Here is a 17,689-nt window from a genome sequence, read left to right on the forward strand (position 1 = left end):
CATCTGATGTTTTAATGCTTTATAAGCTGCTTTGAGATTTATTCGTAAAAATATTAAGCGGTATAGAAATGAAATGAAAATTAATGATGACACACATATGCAGAAGGGCACAAAAACAAGATACCAAATGTTTGGCTGCATAGTTGCTGATTTACTTCCAAGCTAAAATATCACATTGCAATAGCATTCAACGTTGCTTCTCATGACAACTGAGTCTGGATTACACAAAAGTGTAAAGGCACTGCTAAAGTTGTGAGCAGAAGGCATAATGGTGCCTTCACTGTATAATTTTCTTGTGGACGTCCAGTGAGAACACCTAGCTCAGGCATGACCAAACTTGGCCCTCCAGCTGTTTTGGGACTACAACTCCCATCGTCCCTAGCTAACGGGACCAGTGGTCAGGGATGATGGGAATTGTAGTCCCCAAAACAGCCAAGTTTGGCCATGCCTGACCTAGCTGTTTGACACTGGTAAAATTCTGCAGCAAGAAAGGAAGAGCATAAAGATGAAAAAGATATGAGTGTAGTAAGGTGAATTAAGCTATACGACGTCAGTTCACAAACAGAAAATAACCCATGCATAGGAATAAGCCTCCCTCTTGACACTATTGGAGGCCTCAGGCTCCACCTCCATTGCTCCCCACCAATCTGTCTGCAAACTTATTTTCTTAACGACTCCACCTTTGTTTCAGCAACAGTCAAAGAAGGGATCACCGCGTCAGAAGAACAGGTTCAAATGCTAAAGAAATAGGTTTGTATATAAGGAGCAATGGCTTCTCTTTTTGAAACCAAGCCAAGCACCTTGCTAACCAGTCTGAAAGCTGACGGAAGGATGAACCTCTCTCCCCAAAACCATCTCTCAGAATCACCAGCAGCTAGCGGAAGACTGCCATCCATCACAAAGCAACTGTAAATCAAGCCAGAGGTAACCGCACTAGCTCTTTTTTGTCTATGTTCCAAAATAAACAAGCAAACAAAACAACAGGCAGAGAAAAACTGGTGGAGGGTAATAAGACAATGTCCCTTGAGGCTGGAACAAACTCCATTGTCAGGTGGGGAGTTCACAGGTTTGAAAACATCTCCGATAGAAACTTGCTATTGAAGGGAGACTACAAGGAGCCTTCAAAAAACCAATTTAACATCTGAAAACTGTGATGATGCAACTGCAGGGAAGGACTGTGCCACTTCGATGGCTGAACGTGTGAAATGGGCCCTCCTTCACCATCACGAAAACTCTTTTTTGTAAAAGAAGATGCCACCTTAATAACTTGAAATGTTTTGTAATGAATTTATGGTTTCTATATTTAACAACAACAAAAGAGGCTGGTTTTAAAACCCCAAACCTTTATGCCTGCAAAAGGACCATTTTTTTTTTTTTTGAGATTGATACCAAAGTGGTGAGGAACACCAGGAAGAATTTAAAACCAGTTCAACTCAGTTACTGAATTCAGTGCTGACAAAGTCAAGCTGTTACTCACTGGAAGAAATAATCTGAGCTATTTATTTTGCATTTGAAGTGTGATAAATTAAGCTACCAATTATTTGAAGAAAAAGGATTCACATCTCACTATCAAGAGCTCAATCAATCAATGCATTTTTACAACAAAGGCAAACATTTTGTCGTATTGAAATAGAAAGCAACATGGAGAACAACAACTCATTGTATAAAACTTATTGCATCCTGTTCAACTCAAGTAATTTGTAGAGTTCAGTACCCCAACCTCTAGAGGGTTTTTTTTTTTTAAGTAAGTGTTCAACATAATTAATAAGGAACTACACAAGCACTGTTGCAATAAAGTTCAATAGGGCTGAATCAAAGTTTTGGTGAACTGCATTCTTACTCATTCATAAATATTCTCAACTACAGTGCTTACTCAGACTATTCAACTTGAATAAATATAAAATAGCAATTCAAAAAGAATGTATCAGATAAATACAAAAAAAATTGAAATGAAAATAGTGTACTTAAAAGCAATACAATTTAAAACTAGTATTGTTATTTTTAAGCAAACAAACCATGGTGAATGTCTGTGGATCTACCTCTGTACGAAGCCCATGAACTTATTCAAAATACATTAGACATTCATAAGACTAGATCACCCACATTCATATCAGATGAGCTGAAATTGTTTTCACTAAAGTGTTTATTGCATGTATAGCTTAATCCTGTCCTTAAATGGTGGAAGAAATTTGCCCTGTGGAGAAAAGGATCCCCTGTCAATTGATTTTCATGTGCCTGCCACCAGCTTCTGCCAGGCTAAAGGGGCAATTTCCTGGTTTGGCTTCAAAATTTATTTGTTCCTGACCCTTGGCAATGGAGCACATTCACAGCTGTGGCACATAAGAATGGTGATCATACTTGGACTCAAGTCTATTTAGCACCACTGAAGTTTAAGGCTGTAAACATCCAGCCTTCCTTCAACTGTAGGGAAGTTCTATCAACATCAATGTGAGCGCTTCAGAATAAATTACTGTGGCCTAAATATGTTTAACACACATACTCTGGGCTAGAATCTAAGATGACTCCAGTGAGCTGTGTCCCAGTAAAATTCAGATGAATGTCACAGCTGCTCTGTTGGATTCTACCAAAGGTCCATCTAGTCAAGCATCTTCTTTGCCAGATTAGCCAACCAGATGCCTCCAGGAGGCTTGCAAAAAGGCAATCATGTTGTGCTACCGGTTTGTCCTCCTACCTTTGCACAAGCAACTGGTGTCCAGAGGAATAAGGATGGAATATGGATTATCCATTTAGCCACTGCAGCAAATGGACCCATTTCCTGTGAAATTGTCTAATCCCATTCTAAGGACATCTAAGCCTATTGGAACTAATTCAAGAGTGGTGGGCTTTTAATCAACTTGAGAAGGTAACTTACATATAGAAAAGACCATCTGGTACAATGGCCATTGCTGACATGAGTTAAAAGAACCTGAAAGACTACTGCAGCGAGAGGCCCAGTTCCCGAACGTGAGTATTATATTAGAATTCAAAGAAATCAAACAAAGCAACTGTCCATATATTTGGCATGAATTCAAGATTTAAATACAAGAAGAACATTGCAATTTGTTTTGGCCGATCTGATCAAACTACCTAAATCTCACGGTCAGTATATAAGTGGTGACATTTAACCACATTTAACCACCATGCTATAGGACTCTTAAGGTCATCACCCAAGGATAAATTCAATACTCCATCTTCACATGATACCTTTTTTATTACAATATCCAAAAAGCTGGGTAAGCAAGTTTCTGGGATCATCAAGGTCCTTTTTTTTTTTCCTTTTCAATTTTCAGGAATGTGCCATCAAGACTATATTTAAAACCATAAGAAGGTTAAAAGTAAAGGAAAAGGAAAAAGAAAGCATTTTCTTCATATAACATTCTGTGTGTCTTACTACCAATCACATCACTGTTTGTAAACCCTGAATTTTTGTTCCGTTATGCATATATAAAACGTATGCATGTTATGTGTTGGAAGCCCCACCCGCCCATAATTAGCTATGTTTATTAAATGTCTGTATTAGTGTCAATCAGCTACAGATACATATTACTTTAAGAATTAAATACATAATTGTTTAATTCAAACAAGCAGAAGGGCAAGAAAAGAAAGCATTATGTAGATGGCACATTTGGTTGTAGATTACCAAAACATTCAACCATTACAATTCAATGATTCTCTAAGTAATCAACTTTCAATGAAACATCTCTGTTGCAATTACATGTCAAAGTATGCTAGATAGTTTTCTTATTACTACAATTTTTACCGTAGTAGTTTAAGAAGTACTATTACAAAATGCTTTAGTTAGTGTACTCTTCACAAAGAATCAAGGAGGCAATGTAATAGCTGAGTAGAGAATGTAAAGAGTGCTTCTAGAAACTAGGAATTTCTGGAGTATACTACTTGGTAAGCAAAATAGCTACAGAACTCACAGCCACAATTGTTATGTCTACTATATTTCACTTAGTTAGCTGCAGGTTCAGTGCATTCAAACTGTGCCCAGTCTCTTAATGATGAGTTCTGCCAGCGTGAGCTATCTGAACAAGTTAACACTGTTTTTTAATTGAGAAAAGAACCCCTTGTTTATGTGAACTAACTATGTAAACGTACACAGAAGAGAGGAGCGTAGAACCCAGGGAAGAATGGCCACTTAAGTGATATTTTCAACCTGAGGGAAACGTGAAGCAACCAAATTTTCGAGAGAGGAAAAAAAGACAAAGCAAAAAAAAAAACAAAAAAAAAAAGAGAGAGAGAAAAATGGGGTGGGGAAACAAAAGAGAAAGAATATAATCAACAGAGCAAATACTTTAGAAAGAGGTCATTCTCTGAAGACTGTCTCAGACTGGCGTAGACTGCTCTGCTCTATAAAAGTGAATTTAGGACCTAAGGCTTGCAAGTTATAAGAGGCCCCCAATAGGCCCAAGTCCATCTTCAACGTCACTGAAGTGCTTTCACAAGATATAACTTTTCCCCATGTTCACTGGTGAAGATAGGAGCCTTTTTGTAGTGTTCCACCAACTCATCCATAGTATTAAATCGACGCTGCCCAATGCAATAGACACTGTCCACCAGCTGCACCTTGAAATGTTTATTCTTCCCCGATGCCTTTAGAGATACTGAAAAGTCACTGGGCTGCAAAGAGAAAAAGGAAAGGAAGTGTTAAAGGATAATATCAAATGTGCAGTTTTAAAGCCTGCTATGTGAATGAGCTGCGAGTGAGCTTCCCCCCACTGGGCTCAGCGCACTGGGTACTTTAAAATACGAATTACTATCATCATAATCAGCATCTTCAGTTAAGCAAAAGAACCTCAACAGCACCATATACAGATATAAATTATGCACCTTCAATGCAAACATTGTTGGTTTAAAGCCAGAGGCCGACAAGTGTCAAGAGAAGTATGTCTATATGAATTCGGAAATACCAAATATTTCTATGCAGAAAGAGCCTAGTTAAAGCAGCATGCCGTTTGAATTCATGGCCACAAGAGGGCCTTTCTTGATTTATTCTGTAGCAAGTAGCTTTTATGCATATAAAAAGATCTAACAGTTCATCCTATTTAACTTTAAACAACATGGCACATCTGCAGTACTGTATTACTTCCAAAAAAAAAAGGTAATTAAAATCGGTGTCTCTTATTCCACCATAAACTGAGCTGCCAACATTTCTTCAGGAATGGGTGTTTCAAACACCTGCTTTATTTTTTAGTGTGTATGTTATATACTTTTTTTTGCCTCTTTTTAAAAGTAGACGAGTTCCCGATATGCATTTCTGTTGCAGATTTATTTTGTTTACTACAATTAACTTCCCATCTGCTTTTACACATTTAAGGCCAATGTATTAAGCCAGGGTTGTATAAATGAGGAGAAATAGCAGTGTTAAATACTAGCAGACAAAACATTTCATTTAAGTTTGTGTGCCCAGCCATGGGTTGCCAAGAGCTTCTTTCAAGCTACAGAACTAGGTAAGAAACAAAAGAATATATCCATTACTTAGGATGCTTACATTAGGAGGATATAAAGAAGCACCTCTTTCCCTACTAATTTCAATTGGCAGTAACTACTGAAAAACAACACAGTGTTAATTGATAATTGCCTATTATTTCAAATATTTAGCCCCACCTTAACAACGAGGTCGACCAAGCTATATATTGCTCTTAGCTAAAAAGCAGTAACATAAATTTTACTGGCAGTTATTTTGGATTACACTTGGTTCATGGGTGGAGGTTTTCCACTACACTATCCAGGCAATCTGGAATTTCCAGTGATTTAGACCCCTCTGGTTGTAAGCTGTCTGTTCCAGACATTTTGTCTTCCACATCCAGCCCAATTTTCCTAAATTGACAGCCAGCCTACACACTTCTGGCTGATTCCCCACACCAGGAAGAAATAAGTACTCTTAGACAACCACCTGGAACCAAGACAGAGAACATGAACTGTAACATCAAGTTATAGTTGTACCTTGGAAGCTGAACGGAATCCATTCTGGATGTCCGTTTGACTTCCAAAATGTTTGGAAACCAAAGTGCAGCTTCTGATTGGCTGCAGGAAGTTCCTGCAGCCAATCGGAAGTCCCGTCAGACGTTCGGCTTCCAAAAATAGTTCGCAAACTGGAACAGTCACTTCTGGGTTTGTGGCGTTTGGGAGCCAAAACGTTCAAGAACTAAGCTGTTCAAAAACCAAGGTATGACTTGGTGTAATCCAAGGTGTTGTGTGTGTGTTTCAAAATATGAAAATGAGATAGGAAGCAAATGTCTCAGAAGAATCAATAAAATTTCTAGGCTTTTCTATTTAAATAACTAAAACGGCTTAACAATCTCTGTCATTTTCCAGCAACAAATTCTATTAGGAAAAAAACATATCACTGAAATTACAAGGGATTAATTTATGGAAATCATAACTTAAGTACGAGAAGTGACATCACTGGCTACTGGAACCTAATTTTTATATTATATTTATGTGACAACAAAAATTTAAGTTATGTGTCATTTGTCAAAATAGGTATCTGACAGATGAATAGCAGGGCAAAAGACCAGCTCCCCCAGTCCTCCCTTCGAGCGCTGACTGGGTATGAACTGCCTTAGTGCTCTCCCGAAGACTGTGGCAGTGGGAAAGCCTTAGAGCAGCCATTTATAATATTAAAGTAAAAGTAATTATAGGCAGAGCTGTAAGGAAACAAGACTGCAAGCCAGAGACACCTGCACCACAATTGCATTGTATTTCCCACGGTATTAGGGCAACAACATCAGCACTGTGCTGTGGCTGCTTTCTATGGTGGCAGCAGATAATTGTCTGGGAAAGAGGGTGGGAAGGGAGGGAGAGAGAGAGAAAGAATACCTTGAACAGGAGATGTGCAACTGCCCCAGCCTAATTATTAGCAAGGCAGACAGGGAAAACGTAATAGGGCTTTTCTGTCACTTGAAATGAGTTCCTACTCAAGGACTGACATTAAAGCAATGATCATCTTCCCAGATCCAAGATTTACTACCTAAATTTACATATAAAATACAAGTACGTGTCACTTTTCTTCCATCAGGCTACAAAAATGAGATCCTTTTGGGGTTCTTACGCATTTTTTAAAAAAAGCAGCGAAAAGGCACTTTAGTTCTTTTGAGAGAGAAGCACAGTCAAATAGGAGAATCTGAAGAACTTGAACAGCTGCTGCAAAAATGTCAGGCTCCTGCTCTCCTCCTCCCCACCACAGGCTCATATTTTAGGTAACACAGGAAACTTGAAGAAAATGTAAAAGTAATTCAGCTTGTTTATTACTGTTTTCCCCTACAATGCAAATAGTTCCACTAAAGTCTAAAACCTCTTTTTTTTTTTTGCATCTTAGCACTGTCATCCTATATACTGCACTGAAGTTAAAATGCAGCCTAAAACTACCGTATTCCCTGCTGTCTGCCTTGAACTTGTTCCAAGAGTGTTTATTTTTATATTTTGTGTCTGTTTGCCTTTTTCGTTTCAGCTCTTGGCAGATATTTCTGCTCCTTTTCCCACTGGACATAGCTGCTACAGTCGGATGGCTCGCACGCAATCTTTCCCATGCTTGGGCTTCTGGAGTTGTATAGTAGCTCACAGGCACTTTTAAGGGCACATCTGAACTGGTTATTTGCTAGGGGTCAATGCCTCTAAGCGGCACCTAGAAGACTCTGCCTGCACTATAATGAAGAGCCAACCTGCACCATCCACACTGGCCTAATAACCTAAACAAATATGTGTGATGATATTGTACAAGGATTAACCAAAACACAATGAAAACCCACCACCTGCTACTGTAAGAGGAAATTGCTTCATAATAAAATTGTTAGAAAGTGCTTGAATATTATAAATCGTATGGTGCAAAAGGCACACGGGTGGTGCTGTGGGTTAAACCACAGAGCCCAGGACTTGCCGATCAGAAGGTCGGTGGTTCGAATCCCCGCGACGGGGTGAGCTCCTGTTGCTTGGTCCCTGCTCCTGCCAACCTAGCAGTTCGAAAGCACATCAAAGTGCAAGTAGATAAATAGGTACCACTCCGGCGGGAAGGTAAATGGCGTTTCCATGCGCTGCTCTGGTTCGCCAGAAGCGGCTTAGTCATGCTGGCCACATGACCTGGAAGCTGTACACTGGCTCCCTCGGCCAATAAAGCGAGATGAGGGCCGCAATTCCAGAGTCGGCCCCGACTGGACCTAATGGTCAGGGGTCCCTTTACCTTTATGGCACAAAAGGTTACTTATGCACCTACATTTTCTGCATTCACTTTTTTACACTCACTTTTTCATAGAAAAAAGGTAATGCTAGTCACATTATGATTTTTCAGAATGCGTGCCCTATTTTGCACCTCTTCCCACTATTTCTTGTAGACTAAGGTAAAACAGAAAATTTCATTCCAGCCCACGATTCTGCTGTCTGCTTTCTCACATAACCATGATCTTCTCAGCAAAAGCCTCAATCATTTCCTCATTTTGTAGACAAAGTAATGCACTAAGTCACTTCTGGAAGAATCGAAACACTGAAAATTGCATACTGTAGTCCAATCCACTCAGTCAAAATGTATTTAACCTCTATCTATGTACATTTAATTACCCTCAACTGTGGTATGAGGCTTTGCTGTAGATCCTTCCAGTGTATGTGGTTCTAAGATGTAGAATAAAACTTTCCTCCCCATATTATTTTAACGAAGGGAGCAGCTATAGCTCTCTGTTCTGTTTTTGAGCAGTGGACAGTTCTTGAGCTACCAAAGTATACCATGGTCCAACTTCCAACAGAAAAGAACATTGCCTTTGCCTTTGTACTTAGACTGATTCTTAGACTAATTTCCCACACAACCAGCCACTTTCAAGGAAGTTCCTCTTGATAGCTGTCCATCACGATGGTTGTGCAATGTGCATCTAGTTTGTAAGAGCAGGTTCTGAACTTGGTCGTTCCGTATTTGGAACACTCTGGTGACATTCTTAGTCAGCAGAGAGAAGTGAGAATTCATAGGTAGCAAGTTGCCTGAAAAGCAAATTTGGGAACTTGGAGCCACAGCTGGTTTCCTGCCCCGTCTGAAATTCAGTGGGAAGGTTAAATTTGCCTTGTAACTAAAGGCCTATGGAAGGATTATTCTTGGGGGGTTGCAAATGCATGGACGTGGGCAGAAGAGATTTATGAGGCAGAGACCTAAGACATGGGGAGCATCAATGGATAGAAAATGCTCACCACTTCATACAACTATCTTTTGAAAGGCCGTGGCGCAGAGTTAGAGCATACACACAAACATTTAAGGTCTCCTAACACCTCCACAGATCTTGAGCTGCTGGCAGGGACTCCAGGAGGAAGTGAAGGACTGTAGATGCCTCCATATTTCAGGATTCAACTCCCCCACTTCACATTCTAAACCCAAGCTCACAAAAGGCAGTGTTTTAATTATATTATTTATTTAATTTCATTAATTAATAGTTTATCACGAATGGCATAGAGCCTGGAGCTACGTATGAACAGTGAATGGCAACTTAAATGTCATCTTAGCCATGGACTCGCCAGCTACTGCTGTCTTGTTCACCCTCTTCTTATCCGAAAGAAGGGATGGCAATAAAAAATCACCTTACAACAGGGTTTTAAGGACCAATGAGAGGATGTACGTTAAAGTGTGCTAAACACAAAAAGTTGCAAATATTATACGTTGCATAATACTTTTGGAGCGATTTAATAACAAAACGGCAAATGCTGTGCTTGTGTTGTTACATGCAGTAAATTTTATTTATACCCCGCCCTCCCCAGCCAGGGCTGGGCTCAGGATGGCTAACACCAAATATAAATTACAATAAAATGTAATGGGAGGGAAAACAGTTAATTAAAATACGGCTTAAAATGCAACCTCATTTTAGTAGTAGCCCAGTAGCCAGAGGAACACTAGCTTGACCATAAGGGAAATACTGGCTCAGGAGCAAAATGAATCACAAAATGGGATAACCTGTGTAGTCAACTACAAATTTTACTTTACATCTGACGAGGGATGCTAGAGCAAAATTCTAAAAGGTTTACAGCAGTGCTGCACGAACAGCTAGTTAAATCAATTAATCTCATATTTTATAGGTGAGGAACACAGAGTATGAGTGAGAAGCAATTAGCACAAGGCTAGATTTTTCCTTAGGGGACGCGGGTGGCGCTGTGGGTTAAACTACAGAGCCTAGGACTTGCCAATCAGAAGGTCGGCGATTCGAATCCCCTCAATGGAGTGAGATCCCGTTGCTCAGTCCCTGCTCCTGCCAACCTAGCAGTTCGAAAGCACGTTAAAGTGCAAGTAGATAAATAGGTACCGCTCCGGCGGGAAGGTAAACGGCGTTTCCGTGCGCTGCTCTGGTTCGCCAGAAGCGGCTTAGTCGTGCTGGCCACATGACCCGGAAGCTGTATGCTGGCTCCCTCAGCCAACAAAGCGAGATGAACGCCGCAACCCCAGAGTCGGCCACAACTGGACCTAATAGTCAGGGGTCCCTTTACCTTTAGATTTTTCCTTGCTTTTCTAGCTGCCCTAGAAGGTTCTGGGGAGCCTCAGTATCTTGCAGTCCTACTTCATGTCAAGCATAAGATCTAGCTCCTTCCTTATCTATCTTCTGCCATCCCTTTCATAGGAAGCTGAAAGTCTAACTTCAGATACCAATGTAGAAATATATATTTTATTTTTGCCTTGGAATTTGTAAATTTCAGGCCAACGTACATCCTCACACATTTATTCTTACTCCTTTATGTTGTATCCTTTTTATTGGCATTGTATACTATGTTATTTCACCTTACTTGTTTTAAAACAAGCAGTTAAAAAGCTAAGTATAATGATTCATCCTGGATAGGGGAATGCAAACTGAAGAGAATATCCTGCTTTCCCAGGAAGCAATCTTAGGCTGGTACAAAGCACATCCGTTGCCCCTGGGAGGCTGAAAGGGTCAAAATAAGATCTCTTGTTTATATGCTCCATATTCTTGCTGTGGAATAGAAGCCTGACAATTTTTTCCCTTGATTGCTTCTACTGCAGCTGGACTCAGTTTCGTGCCCTGACCACTCAAGCAAAGCTATCCCCTTAAGATGACTTCAAAAAAAAGAACACACAAAGTCTCATGATGGGAAAAGCAGTAAAACTAGGCCGTTGACTATTTTAGTAACTCTGCTAGTGCAAAAAACCCAAAGCAAAAAAATATGCAGGGGAGAACAATCAGATTGAGCTGTCTTGTACACGACTACTGAGAAAATATTACCAGCTGGCTCATACATAGGACAGCTTGTGCAGCGGGTCTGGCAAACTAGTTGCCTGCAGAAATAGTTAGCTGCCCTGGGCAAAGAGCTAATTGCAAGGTTGCTAGAGAATGGTTATTAAAACCACCAACTGCTGCCAAAGCCAGCAGCCGAGGAGACACACATGATAAATGATACAGGAAATTCAGTAATCCGGCTTGACACATGAGAGAATATCTCCTGTTTATAATATACAAACAAAATTCTCGAGTGTGATATAAGGTAGCTAGAACAAATTAAGAAATAAGCGGGGGGCGTGTACAGATTTGTAATTCACCCAAACACACTGGCTTTTTCATTCATTGTTATTTGAGATCCAGTCCATCTCAAAGTGGTAGCTGGGGAAAGCCTGTGTGAAACCCACAGGAAGTGGCGAGAATAAAAAGCCCATCTGAAAAAGAGCTGAAGGTTATTCAGCTGCATCCAATGGCAGCTGTTGCTGCAATAAATTACAGTGGTACCTCTGGTTAAGTACTTAATTTGTTCCGGAGGTCCGTTCTTAACCTGAAACTGTTCTTAACCTGAAGCACCACTTTAGCTAATGGGGCCTCCCGCTGCCGCCGGAGCACGATTTCTGTTCTTATTCTGAAGCAAAGTTCTTAACCCGAGGTAATATTACTGGGTTAGCGGAGTCTGTAACCTGAAGTGTATGTAACCTGAAGCGTATGTAACCCGAGGTACCACTGTAGTCCGTTTTGAAAGGTGCCACAGGACTCCTTAGCTATGCGTAGATTTCAGGAAGATTACTCCCAAATATGCCTAAGATCGTAATTCTACCCTTTGCTGCGAGACCAAACATGGCTGTTCTCTTAGATCAGGAGTCAGCAACCTAAGGCCCATGGGCTAGTAGCGGCCCACAAGGTTTGTCTAAAAGTGGCCCATGGTGACCCCTGCCGCCCCCACTCTTACCGGTGTTGTGAGCGACTTCCGGGTTGATGGTGCCTGTGTGCATGCGCACGGGCGCTCCTCCGACCCAGATGTGCGCCGGAAATGGCGTGTGCACACGCATGTGGGACGCAGAAGCACTCGTGCGAATTCACACACACTATTTCTGGCGCACTTCCGGGTCGGAGCGCAGGAAATAGTGTGTGTGCACGCATGCTCCTCCAACTCAGAAGAGCGTGCGTGTGCCCACACTCCGGCCCATCCTTGGACGGACGAGCATCGGCCGGCCCATCCTCTGATAAGGTTGCTGGCCTCTGTCTTAGAAGCTTTCAAAGTTACTTCGATGAAGAAGCCAGACGCAAAGGAGAACTTAACTGAGATAACTTTTACACAGTCTGCTCGCATGTAGAATACACACTGCAATATTGGAATTTCATTTGTATTAAGGAAATAATTCTAGTCGAAACAAAACAAAACCAAGAAAATTGTATTAACAATCCAACTCAATTAAAAGTTTCACGTGAATATTTTGTTTTGACCTCAGGTGCATCGGCATAGTTAAGATCTTGTTTTGCGAAATAATTTATAGGCTCCGAAAAGTCGCTGTAGAAGCTTTAAGCAGAACCTCTACCTGCATTCAAATGTTTTTGAAGTATAAAATGACACCAAAAGTTCCATTTGCATTTCTCCTTTAAGATGTACTGCACATCATATATTAGATTAGTTTGCTCTGTTTTTCTCTGCCTGTGCATATAACAAATATATTTATATATTAGTTTTAACCAATATAAGGTATTCTGAGATGTAGGTCACTTTCTTTAGCGTAAGAGAAATGGTCACTTTCCATACTATTTCGTAAGACCTGCACGATACACTGCAAAATTGAAATACAGCACTTTGCAAAATTTCAGATTCTGAAATGGGTGCCACTTACCGAAGATTCGCTGTCTCTGACAAGGAAGTCCCCTTCCGCTCCCCGTTCGTTTAGAGCACATTCTGCCTGATGCCGAGTAACATTCCCATAATACCATTCTCTTCCTGCAAACCGTCCTGTAGTAGAGGGCCCTGTGTAGCTTATCGGAGGCGGGTGGGAACTGTTACTTGTAGGGCCATCACTTAAGATTACTACATAGTTTTTCGGAACGAGGCCAATTTGCCCTCGGGAATTTTTACATTTCCACCATTCCGGATCATTCTCAGGTTTCTCTATCACTTCCATGGTTTCGCCTTTCTCGAAGTTGAGCTCTTCTTCTGTGACAGAACTGAAGGGGTACAATGTCTGAACAACGTGAAGTACTTTCATGGCTTGGCCATTGCTCATGGAGGCTCCCTTCCTCAAGCTGAGAAAACTTGGCGAATCGGCAGTCGCTTCCTCGACTTCTTCTACCACGTAGTTTGAAGGAAACCATCCAATTTGTCCGTTGTAACTCCCTCTCCACCAGCCATCGCTGCACTTTTCCATAACAATGACTCGAGATCCTTTCACGAGAGAGAGTTCATCTTCCCTTTCTGCCACATAGGCAAATTTAACGTACGCTGGGATGTTCAGATCATAAATCCGATCGGCGTTGCTACCGTTAGATGGGTACTCTGCATCAGTACTAGGGGTCGGTGAGGCGTCTCTGGCACTTGTCTTCCGCTTTGTTTTCCCCAAACCTGTTAAAAATAAATAAATAAAAGTTTCTGAAAAGCAGTAAACAAAACATGGTTAAACACATTGCAAACTTTGCATGAGAAAGCAGGTTGGCAAAAACAGAACTCCACAGCGTCCTCTGGTGACACCATGTTAGAATGCATAAATAACGCACATAAAATGTTTTTTCTTTGCCAATGTAGTCGAGTCCTAGATGTGTCAACAAAATAATGAAGACATAGAGGAATTGTTCTATGATGCCAGAAAACTGCCAGAGGGGGGAAAAGTAACTTTTTAAGAAGCTTCTTTTCTTCTCAGAAGGGTAGCTACTAAATGAAGCTTTGATGTGCCCTTTCAGTGCATTTCTTTCCGAAGTCACTAGAGAATGAATACACACAGAATTGTTGGCAGCATAGAAAAGGAAATTACTCTTTTTATAACCAGTTAGTATTGCATTGTGGGATTAACAATTCTTTAAAAATGCAACCAACCGATTTTCAATCCATTTTAGTTGCAGAGAAAGAAGTTGAAACAAGGTACCAAAAGTTGGTTGTCTGAAGGTTCTGCGTGGCTCCCATTAACATTCAAACCTATTCCACTGCAATTTCATAGAATAAAAACCATTTAAACCAAGAAATGGTGTGATCGTGCGCAATACATATACGAAATTATTTGTGCACATTTTATTGGTAAATTTTGACACTAAAATATGTACATGACCTACATTATGACATGCAGTAAATTCGTGGAACTTGCTAATGTGCAGCCAAACTGAGATCTCAGTTGCAGAGTACAGCAGTAGGGCAATTCACTAGGTATGGTTCTGGATAGGAGTCAACACAGGATATTAAATGTCACAGCATTTCAGATTTTAAAGGTACTGTGCACCTAATAATCTCCTATTCTGCTTTTAGTTGTGTCTGACCTGCAGCAGCCAAAGGAGCTCACAATTACTTAAAATAAAATAAAACCCACAGGAGTGCATTGTTTTGAAGCACAACACTTTCAAAACCTGCAACAGAGTACCAAGGCATTTATTAAACAGCTAGCAGCATAAGGAGTAATACAATTTTCACCAGCTCAAACAATAATATTAAATTCAAATGTTACTGTGATAAAGATCTAACACAGGAACTATTCTTTAATGCTCCCTGTACACACACACACACACACACACACACACACACACGTTATTTTGCTTGTAAACCTCTGAAGGTAGCGAATTTCATTATGGAATTTCAATTAGGTTGCAGGCTCAGTTTATCTGGGACAAGCAGAATTCAAGCGCTGTTTGGGATTTCAACTGTGGAAAAACAAGGACAACACATAGAAAAAAAACCATCCAGCCATAATCTTACACATATATTTGGAGTACAACTAGAGTGGGAAAGAATCCGACCCCTCCCCAGGCTTTCAGTTTGATACAGGATCTAGTTAAAGTGCTTTGGTTAACATAAAGGAAATAATTCTGATACGAACAGACAAAAACACAAGGTATTTTAAAAATAAATCCTATTCTAAACAGTTGTCTCTCGCACATGCCATTATGGGTTGACCACATCACTGCTTAATTACACACCGAAAATAGTTCAAGTTAAACGCCTGTCTAGGGGTAGCTGAACATACCTGATGCGTTCTGGCAGATTATTCACCTAAATGGCATAAACAAAAATCTGCTGTACCAAACCCAAGCTGAAACTGCAGCAGGAGGAATGGGGTGGGTGGGAATGACACACAAGGATGCTTGTCAAATTAATCTACGGAGCTTCAAGTGTCACATTAACTAAATGAGGAAAATGTCAGTGATTCCTCCCGATACGTTCCACAGCTAACTCCCTTTCCTATCTTTCCGTGTGCTTATCTAAAGAACTGTAACTAAAGACTTCCCTCTAGCCTAAAAGTCAGTGGCCATGCAAGCTGGCAAAGTGACAGCAAAGAAACCAAGCTATTGTGGTGTGTGATACAATTGCAGGAAAACAGTACTTCAGTCTGCAGTAGAAGTTGGCCACGGTCTGATCTATGAGGAAAACTTCCCGACCGCCACTGAACAATGTCTTGTGTATCAACATACACAGCACTATTAAAAGGAACCAGAGATGGTAACTGGAGAGATATTACTATCAAGAGAATGGGTAGTAATTGGACAAAGTACATATCTCAGGTTAATGACCTCATTATTTCCGCATTCAATGGCAGTGACTAAGCCATTTTCCACTTCAATGTACACTTCTAGCAATTAAGATTTCCAAATATTTATAACAAGTCCCTTCTAACAGTGAGAGAGTGCAATTAACATCAGGAACCAGCCCTAAACCAACAACAAAAACCCATGAACCAATTTCAACAAAACAAGGCACTTGATATGTTCCAGTAACTAACAATTCAATAGTGAAAAAATGCTTCAATTGAAGATTGCAACCTACCTTCTATTAAATGCCTCGACATCTGCAAACATTTGACCACTGTGAGGACTACTTTTTAAACTTTTCAACATGGAAGAGAAGGAAGGAAACTCACTGCTTGTAAAGATTTCTGCAATACTAGCAAAATGCTCAACGTTATGACAAGCAGAGCAAGAACCAGAGGCCTAGCATACAGCAAGGACCATGGTGGGATTCTGGTCAGCTCTGATGGGACCACACACTGTCATGGAAGGGAATGCAGCCCATGACCATGTTTGCTTCTGTATTACAAATAAAAGGTCAACATTTAACTGAACTGGGAGCAGATGCATTCAATAAAAATTCATGAAAGCTTATAACAAATTACGTTTCTTAGTACTGAATCTTCTTACAAATAAAGTTTCAAATACATTACAATATTGGTTCAGAATTTGGCATTCAGGAGTCATAATATCTGAAATGGGTTGCTGTCAGGAGCACCATTCAAAATTTGCCAGGTGCATTTTTCACCTGGCTATCAGCCACTTGTGACCAAGTGAAGATGCCCAGGCACCATGATGCGCCTGACATATCCACCATCTGGAGGTGCGTGCCTGGGGATCCTTGGATCTTGGCTGTTTTCACACACTAGCAACACATCCTGTAGAATTCTATCCCTGGTATTTTATCTGCCCAATCAGAACGAATTTCAGGAACCAAAAAGTTGTACTGAAAAATAGGACTTTTGAGCCGTCTGGTCCCCAAATGGCAGCTAGACATTCCGTTTTGGCGACCGTAACCCTGGTTTAAGGAGCCATTTGGCACCTAGCTTATATATCGGAGTTTCTAACACTGGTCGAGAGTCAGTGCCTCCTGATCAATTACCCCCCAAAACAAACAAACAAACAAACACATCTCAGCAGCACTGACATAGCTGGCAACATTCAGTGCTATGAAGAAATCTGTACTTTTCATTCCATATATTTTGGCAGCAGATAAAGATACCTGTTTCTGCAGACTTCTGCCATTTTCTAATTATAGTTTGCAACACTCGATTTGCAACGAAAGCAGGTTTATACCAAGCCTTCACATGTTTCTGCACATTCACAGGCTCTGCTGATTAGTTACTTCATTTCAGCAATTTAAACTCTTGGTATTCTCTGGATGAAGGAACAGAAATTCTGAAAGCAGTGGCTCTTCTGTTAGCCTACAAAACCCCTGGTATTTTATCTGTTATGTAGGAGAGAGGCTGGCCAGCTGTTTTACCGTATTTTTCGCTCTATTGGACGCACCGGACCACAGGACGCACCTAATTTTTAGAGGGGGAAATCAAGGGAAAAAATATTATCCCCCCCCCAGCCCCAAAGAGCAACGGACAGGCTGCGCACTTCCTCTTTAGCCTTGAGCAGCATCTTTAGCCTTGCACAATGGGATGGATCGTGCCCGCTGTCCACCGGGGCTGGACTAGATGACTCCTGGGGTTCCCTTCCAACCCTGCAATTCTGTGACCTCGGAAGTTGTTGGGGGTCTCCACCACTGGAGGCTTTTA

The 17,689-nt window shown here is 40.8% G+C and overlaps 1 protein-coding gene and 1 long non-coding RNA gene across 3 annotated transcripts in view; one reads left to right on the forward strand and one right to left on the reverse strand.

Annotated features, from left to right (window-relative positions):
• The first annotated feature begins 439 nt into the window (after positions 1 to 439).
• LOC309367874 lies at positions 440 to 7,808 on the forward strand. Its single transcript, XR_014167409.1, has 2 exons — positions 440 to 924; positions 7,460 to 7,808. It is a non-coding gene; the product is annotated as an uncharacterized lncRNA (long non-coding RNA).
• NCK2 (NCK adaptor protein 2) overlaps positions 3,193 to 17,689 on the reverse strand; it is a 71,323-nt gene continuing 56,826 nt past the window's right edge. For both annotated transcript variants that reach the window (XM_081907459.1, XM_081907460.1), the window contains 2 exons: positions 13,061 to 13,782; positions 3,193 to 4,626 (listed from right to left, as the gene is read on the reverse strand). In XM_081907459.1, coding sequence (XP_081763585.1) covers positions 4,432 to 4,626; positions 13,061 to 13,782 — 917 coding nt within the window. In that variant the 3' untranslated portion in view covers positions 3,193 to 4,431. The remainder of the gene's footprint in view (positions 4,627 to 13,060; positions 13,783 to 17,689) is intronic.

This window comes from Podarcis melisellensis (genome assembly GCF_964234715.1).
Source record: "Podarcis melisellensis genome assembly, chromosome: 4".
NCBI classification, from domain to species: domain Eukaryota; kingdom Metazoa; phylum Chordata; class Lepidosauria; order Squamata; family Lacertidae; genus Podarcis; species Podarcis melisellensis.